This window comes from Solanum dulcamara, chromosome 8 (genome assembly GCF_947179165.1).
Source record: "Solanum dulcamara chromosome 8, daSolDulc1.2, whole genome shotgun sequence".
NCBI classification, from domain to species: domain Eukaryota; kingdom Viridiplantae; phylum Streptophyta; class Magnoliopsida; order Solanales; family Solanaceae; genus Solanum; species Solanum dulcamara.
Genome location: NC_077244.1, coordinates 60,618,613 through 60,629,703, shown reverse-complemented (window position 1 = coordinate 60,629,703; position 11,091 = coordinate 60,618,613). Strand labels below are relative to the sequence as shown.

At 32.1% G+C, this 11,091-nt stretch overlaps 1 protein-coding gene across 1 annotated transcript; it reads left to right on the top strand.

Annotated features, from left to right (window-relative positions):
* Positions 1 to 7,652: 7,652 nt before the first annotated feature.
* On the top strand, positions 7,653 to 8,335 carry LOC129901590 (early nodulin-like protein 1). Its single transcript, XM_055976830.1, has one exon. The coding sequence runs from the start codon at positions 7,689 to 7,691 to the stop codon at positions 8,241 to 8,243; it is 555 nt and encodes a 184-aa protein (XP_055832805.1). The 5' UTR covers positions 7,653 to 7,688; the 3' UTR covers positions 8,244 to 8,335.
* Positions 8,336 to 11,091: the final 2,756 nt, after the last annotated feature.

Here is an 11,091-nt window from a genome sequence, read left to right as displayed (position 1 = left end):
AAATATATACCGCTCAAATAATAAAGTTGTTTGCTCTTTTTCTAATTCTCTATTTGTTAACTACTCTTCTCATAGAGATTATGTAGATTCTTTGTGGCATAATAGGTTAGGACACATTCTTTTTGTGAAAATGATGGGGATATCTTCCATACCAACTCATTTTGCCTCCAAACAACCATTCCTCTATAAAATATGCCCCATGGCAAGACAAATTAGATCTCCTTTTCCACAAAAGTCCACTTCTTCTACCACCAAGCCTTTTGACCTCTTACATATAGATATTTATGGACCTTACCATGTGTCCACATAAAATAACTATTAATACTTTGTGACAATGGTAGATGATCATACTAGGTCCACTTGGACACACTTGATGAGTTATAAAAGTAACATCCTTCAAATCTTAAAAGCCTTTGTCCAGATTGGGGGAAATCAGTATCAAACCTTCATTAAAACCATCAGATCAGACAATAATTTGGAGTTCACTAGTCATGAAGCCTTGATCTTTTACCAATCCAAAGAAATTCTACATAAAAAAATTATGCCCCTACACACCACAACAAAATGGTGTAGTAAAGAGAAAACACAAATATTTGTTGAAAACAACAAGGTTTTACACATAGGGCCAACTGCTTTCTTTATCTCACTTGCCCTTAGTCCATCTAGCGCCTTTCGGTTGGGCCTAAGAGAAGGCGGCCTCCCTCGAAAAAGATGATCCAATTTCTCTTCTTTTTTTGATTTTAGTTTTTTTCTTAGGGGGACAGAGGCCTATTTTGTAAGTGAACAATCTTTGTCAAGCCTGGAGATTCAATTAAGGAGAGCAATCTAATAAATCGACTGTTGGTAGCATCACGCAACTTAGATAGAGCACTTTTATATCAATCTAACTTTCTCATAAAGTACTAGGGGAGTGCCTCTTGACTGCTACATACTTGATAAACAGGCTACCTTCTGTTACTCTAAATAACAAGTGTCCATATGAGCTCCTTCATCAAAAACAACCTAATTACTCTCATCTTAGAAGCTTGAGTGCCTGTGTTATCCCAATGTCCTCAAATCACACAAAGACAAGTTTGAACCTAGAACTCAACCTGATATTTTCATTGTATATCCCCTTGGCACAAAAGGATACAAGATACTTGATCTAGCCACCAAGAAGTTACATGTCTCTAGAGCTGTTCAGTTCTACGAGAATATTTTCCCTTTTGCTTGCTCACCTAATCATTCTTCTCTTCCTTCTCTACTAAAACTTGTGAATTCTAAATCTCCATTTATGTTCCTTATAGGTAACACTTTAAATGAATGTCAATTTCCAACTGAGACAAATTAATCACTTGTTATTGTTACAGAGCCAAATAATATTTCACCTGGCCTTACTAATGATACTACTGTACCCACTGCCCAGAACACCTCACACAACCCCGTACATGTTGCTCCTACTCATCCCTCACCTTTTTCTAATAACATCTCTAATAACTAATCATCACATACCTGCCCCTAGAAGATCTTCTAGAACTCATAACACACCATCTCATTTAAGAGAATTTGTTTACTCTCTTCTTTCACTAAAAGATCAAGTGACAGATTCTTCTCTATCACTTCATGCTTTTTTCACAAACACTGGACAAATTCCTCTTACTTTTTTAGATCTTGATCGCCAGCAGATTATGCAAAATATTTCTTATGATAGAGAATCTGATTCCTATGAGGATGCAACTCTGAATCCTGCATGGCAAGCAACCATGACATAGGAGCTTGAAGCTTTACATGCTAATCATACTGGGGATCTAGTTGGTTTGCCTGTAGGGAATAACACTATAGGTTGCAGATGGGTCTTTAAAATGTAAAGTAAGGCTGATGGAATTATGGAAAGATTCAACGCAACGTTGATAGTGAAAAGGTACACTTAACAATCAGGTATTGATTACACTAAGACATTCTCCCTAGTGGTCAAAATGACCACTGTGAGAACTTTAATTGGTGTAGCCATTAAGCAGGGATGAAAACTTTATCACTTGAATGTCAATAATGCATTTTTGCATGGGGATTTGTATGAGGAATTTTACATAGATGCACCTCAAGGACTGGCAGTAGATTCTCCAGGTTTGGTCTGTAAACTTAAGAAATCTTTGAATGGCCTAAAACAGGCAAGTAGACAATGACATGACAAACTTATAGAGGCATTATATTCAAGAGGTTTTGTTCATCCAGCTAAGGATTATTCACTATTCTACAAGAACTCTGGCACTTTATCAATCTTTGTAGTAGTGTATGTATATGACATAGTACTCACAGGAACAACAACAACAATAATAACCCAGTCAAATCCCACAATGTGGGGTCTAGAGAGGGTAAAGTGTACGCAGACCTTACTCCTACCAAGGTAGGACGGCTGTTTCCAAAAGACCCCCGGCTCAGTAAAAGCATAAAAGAGGTCGGATAAAGATAATAAGTTCAAAGCGATATGGGAAAGAAAATAATGAAAGCAATACAGATAAAATAGAGCAATCAAAGTACAGAAAGTAATAGATAATAACAGAAATCAGACCACAAGAAATTATAGTGCGCTAATGCACCTACTAATAAGGAAGAATAACGAGACTATGAACTAGCCTTCTACCCTAATGTGGATCCTCCACACTCTCCTATCTAAGGTCATGTCCTCGGTAAGTTGTAACTGCGTCATGTCATGTCTAATCACCTCTCTTCAATATTTTTTTGGCCTACCCCTACCTCTTCTGATGGTGGTCAACCTTTCACACCTCTCACAGGAACAAATCTGACAGAAATCAACAACCTAAAGTCATTTTTGCACAATACTTTCAAGATTAAAGATCTAGGCCAGTTACATTATTTTCTTGGTTTTGAGTTATTGTATAAAGAAGATAGTATGATAATCTCTCAAAGGAAGTTCACTAGAGAATTGCTCAAAGAGTTTGATGGCATGTCATAAACTGCAGTGACATCTCCACTGGAGTGCAATCTCAAGTTACAAGCAGCTGATGGTCCTCTTCTCAGTGATCCTACTTACTATAGAAAGTTAGTAGGAAAACTCAATCTTCTTACTAATACTAGGATGGGTATAGCATACAATGTTCAGCACTTGAGTCAATTCATGCAAGCTCTCAGGGAACCTCATCTTAAAGAAACAATACATGTTCTTAAATACTTAAAGACTGATCATACTTTGGAAATATTCATGTCAAAAGATTCTGGCTTTACCCTCAGAGCCTATTGTGATTTAGATTGGGCATCTTGCCCAGACACCAGAAAATCAGTTAGTAATTATATTGTGATGCTTGAAAATAGTCCAATCAGTTGGAAGTCAAAGAAACAACATACAATCTATCTTTTCTCTGCTGAGGCAGAATATAGATTCATAAGAATGGTTGTTGGGGAATTAGTCTGGCTTAGAAGAATTCTAACTGAGCTTGATGTTCCTTGTATCAATCTACTCCTGTATACTGTGACAACCATGCAGCAATACATAGCAAGAAATTCAGTGTTTCATGAACTTACAAAGCATAGAGAAGTGGATTGCCACTTTGTAAGAAATAGCCTGCAAGATGGGATTATTACTCGGCATCATGTGTCAACAAATGAACAACTAGTTGATGTGTTTAGAAAGTCTTTGACAGGAATTACGCATGTTACAATACTAAACAAGTTGGATATGAATTCTTCACCTCCAACTTGAGGGGGGAGGGGTTGAGATTAGTTAGTTAGTGGTGCAGCTGATGTTTGTTATGCAACTGAAGTTTGTTAATTAAATTAGTTAGTTAGTTGGAAGGGCATTTTTGTTATTACTAAAGCTTAGTTAGTTAGTCGGTTAATTGTGTATAAATTAGCTTAAGTCATGTACAATTCATTTGCTTAATCTTTCTAATACACAGAAGATATTTTCTCTTCTCTCAATTCTCTTCCTCGTTTCTTTCTTTTTCTCCAAGCTTCAATGGAAGCTCAGTTCATAGTCTTCAGTGGAGTTTTATCTTCAGTTTTAACAGCAGTTAGCTTGAATCTCCTTAAAGAAAATGAGATATTCGCGCTTTAGCCTAAATATATTTTTTATTCGTTTTTTGTCATTTTATTTTTAATTATAATTTATTATAATTATGATATATTACACCAATAAAATTTATCTGTTCAAAATTTTAGTGAGAAATACATGAAAATATTATTGATCCTTCTAATTGAGTAATTGGAAAAAGGAAGTGATACTCAAGTTAATATTTTTTTATGAGTAAATGAATCCCTTTTCTTTATTCCTTTTTCTTTTCCGGAAAACTGGAGCTCCTTTTTCTGTATGACTTTTTCGCTGTAGTTTGGAATGGACGTCGTAAAGAAGGCCAGTAAAAATTACTGAGCTATATTTGCGTGTTTGAAATAGGGGTTGGTAAAATTTTGGTTGGCAAATTATATTGTATAAATCAGTTAGAAAAATCTTTTACATTTATATATGGGTAAAATTTTGATTGACAAATTATATTGTGTACATGAGTAAAATCTTTTTTTTTATATATATCTATATAAGTTTACAAATCCCGTATCTGTTGTGTATATATTTCTTTTTTATTTTTTATTCCTCTTTAAAAACAATCTTTTGTATAAATAGAAAGTGTAAATTTCTCTTATTGGGGTTATTTCTAATCCCTTTGATATTTGTTTTTGATTCCTCTTAAATAATAATCTTTTATCACTCTATTCTTTTACATTTTGAGTTCAATTAATAAAAATCTTATTTCACTGCTGTTTGGTTAGTAAATATCACAGTTCGGCCAAAAAAATTAAAATATAAAATTTTTGAAATGTATTTGAACATGAATAAATTTAAAGATCTTTAAAATTTGATTAAATTTTGCGGTTAATAAATATGAAGATAATTTTTAAAAATTATTTTTATATGTACGGTCAAACATTAGCTGAATCTATGTCCCAACTCTCAAACAAAGAATATTGACTTTCTTCATTTTACACCAATTGACTGTTCGTTGGTTCTTCGTTACCACACGGCATGCGGTTGGATTAAAATTTAGAAAAAATCGCAAAATATCATAGTTTAGAGCGCAATTACATAATGCAATGATATTTTTAGTATTACAAGTGCTATTAGGTACAGTGTATGTAACGCACATAGAATTAGGAGCGTATAAAGAAAATTGATAAGTCGGATTAAATTGATATTTGAGTCAAGAAAAAAATAAATCCAATCACAATTAATTGATTTGGTTTTAATAGAAAAAAGTTAAATTAAATCAAACTAACCCGGCATTAATGTATGCAATTTTAAAAATATTTTATACCAAAATATTCTTAAACTTTTACATAGATTTTATTTCAATATATTACTTCAAGCTTGAACTTTAAATTTTAAATAATTCAATAAATTTTATAACTTATAGATATTAGTAACTCAAATAAAGTCCAAATAAAAACTAAATTAATACTAATTCTAAAAAAAGAAATTCAATCCAACACTAAAAATGACAATAATGTTGGATATATATTCTTTAGTTTTCCATTGGCTTAGAAAGTAAAAATACGTAACCTAATTTTATTTTTCTCTTTAATATTTAGTTATATAATTAATACTTATCAAATTTATTTTTAGCATGAATTAATACTTTTTAATTATGCTCATTTTTATTATGGCTTATTAATGTATAATATTTTTATATGTTTTTTTTGAATATTTTACTGTCATTACTCATTTATATATTTTGTGTTATTTTTTTAATAAGCATCTTAGGTCATTATATCTTGTTATAATTAAAAAATATTTGAATCACAAGTTAATTATATGTTTGTATGAAAACTTTATTTGAAAATTTTGAAAATATCCGAGATTGAAAAACTCAATTTTTATTGATTTGATTTGATTTATATATTTAAAAATTTGACACATATACCCCTAATGAAAATATTTTTTCTACTGTATATTAAGATTTAAATTTAAAATTGTCACGACCCGAATCCAAGTGTGATGGCACTCATCTCAACCCACCGAGATAAGTCAGCCTAATACCCAATGAAAAATAGATGCGGAAGTAAAAGAAATAAATCAAAATTTAACTTAACCGAAAATAAGTAAAACAAACTCAAACTCCCCCAAGATTGGTTGTCATGTGTACAAGCCACTAATACATTTCTAAAATATGAAAGAAAATACAGTCATCATGTCTTTGTCCCTAGAATAGGACTAAAACATATTAAAAGAGTAAAAGGTGTCCTCTAGATGGATGTAACAGCTACCTTAACACTCGGAACGATAGCCTCGGAAGTGGTAGAAAATGCTAGAAGATCAGGCAGGTCCGGGCTCACAACCTACACAAGTGTGGAAGCAAGGAGTGAGTACCAAACAACACGGTACTCAGCAAGTGGATAGCTAAAACTAAGCAAAGCTTAATAGATACAAGTACTCCTGTCCTCCCAACCGAACCTCCTTAACTACAACCTGCATAAAATCAGTCCAACTCTACACTTGTACAATAACAACAATAATACAGTCCACAAATACTCATCAATAGTCTCGTCAATAAATCATACCAAGTCAAGTTCAGCACGCACAGAGCAATATGGGGATAAACACAAATTCACAAATATCAACAAAATGCAATGCAATGAAATGATGCATGTCTGTCCTATCGGTACACATCCGCTGAATCATTGTCCGGAATTCATGGGGGACATTTCTGTCCATGTAACCTACCACGGAACGTGTGGTCCGTCCCCTCAATATATATATCCTGCCACGGAGCGTGTGGCCCGACCCCTTTTATTTCATAATACTTGCCACAGAGCGTGTGGCCCGACCCCTTTTTATTTCATATCATTTCCAGTCTCAACACGATATGTCAGAACCAATGCAATCAATTCATGTTCATGTAATTTACGATAATAAAATGACAGCAACAATGATTCTTCCTATCTCACACCGACATAGTCATTTCATATGTCCAAAATAAACTCATAATCACAACATATCAATTCCACCAATACATGTCATTAGATCACCATTTTATACCCCTCATCTTCATTTTTTTAGGCCAATCATACAGTCAATAACTCAGTTCAATTTTCATTACTCCCTAGTATACATGACACGGAAATACAAGCATCTATAAGCTTAAACTGAGGTTTAGAAATTCACTTGCCTTAATTAATCAAGTAATCACTTCGGGACTTGAGCCTTCCCTTTTCGTTGGGCTTCCAAATAAGTATAATCTAATCAAATAAATAACCACAATAAGATTTCAAAACGAACAACACACATATTATTATATGTATAGCTTAGACCAAAAATTAACTCTCCCAAATTCTATAGTCAAGTCCTAAATACCAAATCTAGGGTTAGGTCTCAATTTTTATTTTTCAAATATCATAAATCTAGTGGAATTCATATAAAATAATACACCTAATATTTAATTACCTATCTCATTATATCAAAACTTGAATAATATATAATAGCTAACAAATTAAAACAACCCAGCTAATTAACTGAACCGATAACGACACTTGCAAAAGCGATTTGGAAAATCTGATCGACTTGCCATTATTATACAATTATTTTTCCATCATCATCAAACAATTATCCAATCAATATCTCATTTGGTTGCACTATGAAATCCTTAGCAGATATCAAAGATTTGATTTTGTTTGAGCTTATTATATTATTGCCTTATAGATATCAAATGGCTGTTTTTTCAAGAAATGTGTTTTCTTCTTCTTCAGTAGTTGTAGTAGTTGTTCTTTTGAACTTGTTCTTCTTGAGCTTCACTGAAGCAAGAGATCATTTGGTTGGTGGAAAAACTGATTCTTGGAAAATCCCATCATCAGAATCAGATTCCCTCAATCATTGGGCTGAAAAATCGCGATTCCTTGTTGGAGATTCTCTTGTGTGGAAGTATGATGGGAAAAAAGACTCTGTTTTGGAAGTGAGCAAGAGGGACTATGTGACATGTAACACATCAAGTCCAATAGCAGTGCACAATGATGGGGACACAAAGATAGTGTTGGAACATTCAGGGGCATACTATTTCATAAGTGGAGCAAAAGGGCATTGTGGGCAAGGACAAAAGTTGATTGTGGTGACATTGTCTGAGAAGAACATGAGGAGATTCGCGGATGCACCAGCACCGTCTCCAGTAGAATTTGATGGTCCTGCTGTAGCTCCTTCTAGCAATGCTGCTAGTTTGAAGGCTAGTTTGGTTGTGGCTTTTGGGGTTTTAGTGGGGTTTTGGCTTTGAAGTGATGAGAAAGTTTTTGTTGTTAGAGAGAGAAATGTTGAGAGGGTGAAAAGGAGGAATATTCTTTGATTCAATTTGTTCTTTACCATTTTCATTCCATCTAAAAAAAAAAAAAAAAAAAAAAAAAAAAATCCTTAGCAGCAACAGCCAATAACAATTACATAATGTTTATCACTATTGCCAATGTTGAAATCATCATTACTCTCAATTTATAACCTAAAATATGTTTTCCAATTTCCTAGAAAAGAATTACTACAACAACATATCCTCTTAACCTCACTACTTCACATTATATCCTAGGAATTACAGCCTAACACCAAAAATATAAAAACTTAGAGATAACCCTCACATGCAATGTGTCTCGTCGGCTCCCACATCTCCACAAGGTAAGTCGCTGCTCTACTTTTCTAATTTAATTAAGTATTAAAAATGACAAACTCCCACTAACCTATTTTAATATATAGGCTAAGTCATAATGATATTTAAATAAATTAACAGTTTAGCCCATCAATTAAATTAATTATCAAAAATTACCTGTCAATTAATTAATTGTAGTTACAGAAAAGTCCAAATTTCTAATTTAAATTTACGGAGAGATTATTTTAAGAAAGAGAGATGACTCATTCTCAAAATGACCAAACGGATCATTACAAAAATTTAACAAGATTTTTTAAATTTATTTTCCAATTCCATAAATTTCTAACAAAATACTTTCTTCTGTCCTTTTGCAAAGAGTTTAAAATACACATTACTTCATCTTTAATTTGGCTCATTAGTAAGTGTGAGGAGTCCCATTTGATAGTATTTCATATACTGTCAGTTTAATTTGGACTTAGTTACCTAATATACTTAAAAGACGCCAAAATGAGTATATCCATGAAAACTCTATTTAGAGCTACTGGTCGATAGCACTACACATGTTTGCTGGAGAAGGGTGCACCCCTTTTCTTTTTATCCATTAACAACTATATAGGGGGTCTCAACTACTATATGTGGTTACATCCCTAAGAAAAAATAATTTCTTTTTTTCCTCTTCCTTTTCTTTTATAATTATATTTTTTAATTTTATATATATCAAAATGTCATTTAATTTTGTAATCTTAAATATGTCATGTGAAAAATTATAATTATTTTTTAAAAAAAGAATTATTTCTTTTAAATGAATAAAGACAAACACATTAAAACGGATATAACGGGAAAAGCTTATAAATTATGTGATTCACACTATCATATCGACACTAGTTATAAATTTAAAAGCATACGATTCAAATTCACTTTTGGCAAAAAAAAACTCTTCACACCATTAATATAAGTGTGTGAAGAAAAATTTCGTTCGTAAAGAGATGTAGGGTCAGTGAAGGAAAAGTATTTCAGAACTGAATTAATCATATGCATGCATGACCAACATAGGTTGTGGTGCAATGATGAACTGTTTCACGTTTAATTAAAAAATTTGAATTTAAGCTTTAAATATAATTTCTTTTTTGATGAAAGTATTCCCAACAATGAACATTGTAATACGTGATCAAAATTTAATCGGACATGCGAACTCCGAACACCGGAAAAAAAAGAAGAAGAGTTAACCATATGCATGAATGAATGCCAGTGTTTTTTTCATTATATATCATCTTAATTTGTCGCTGTTAAATGAGTTTTCAGTGCTCCAGAAAAATAATAAATATTCCTAGCAGCACTAAGCATTTGATAAAGAAATGTGAAGAAGTTTAATTTATTACATGTGTCCACTACAGATGTCAAATAGGTGGAGAAGGGGAATTATAAGGCGGAGAAATTGAAGTTGATTGGGATATGTTTGGAGACTTCTTCCTATTGGAATATTAGGTGATCCTTAAGTAGGGATGGGCATCGTATAATATGGTACTATATTGAAAAGTCAATAATTTTAATTTACGATTTTTAAAAATATTATATTAAATTAATTTGGTATAATTCAATATTTTAAAGTTTGCTTTCGATATTTTGTGCCACAATAAATTAGGATAATTATAATTCGATCAATTTTAACTTACATATATTCGTATAATAAAAATTTATGATTTTAACTTTTCAATAAAGTCTCAATTATATTACGTGAGGAAAATAGCTGACTAGCTATAGCAGTATATTAAATCTATTAGGCAGTCGAGTTAATCGTATAAAATAAAATATTTTTTATTATTTGTGTATATTGATCTTAATATTGGAACATATAATTTATTATTTAGGTGCTCAATATGAACAAACAATAATTTAGGTGTCTAAATAAAAAATACTGACGAATTTAACAAACTATCGATATATATTTATATAACAACCTGTCATGTGTTTTCAGTATTAGAACTTCTTTCACCTTAATTATACTTTCCATAGGTTTAAAATACAAATTATAGCCTACAGGAATAAGTGACACAGATCTCGAGACACCAAATGAAATCGTAGAAGAAATAAAAAATTAGAGATTTGGAGGAAAAAATAAAGTTCATCAAAGTCTACATTTCAGGTAAAGTGGTTAGAATCGAGGTTGAAAATTCTTATAGGTTCGACCGTTCGAGTGATATTTTAATATTTAGACGGATAGTTTGTATGGATCCTGAGGGACTTGGAAGCGATTCATACACTGGTTGGTTGATGATCAGAGATTACAAAAGTATATCAATCATTTATAATAATTAATGTTATCATTAATTATCATAGATATTCAATCACTCTTGGTGCTCTATTACCAAAGACAACAATCTCTACATTCTCATTCTCATTCTCAAGATTCAAGACTATTTATTTTATATCGCTGGCAAATTCAACTATTTCTCCAGTTTGAATCTCGCTCAATCCATAAATACGTGCAATC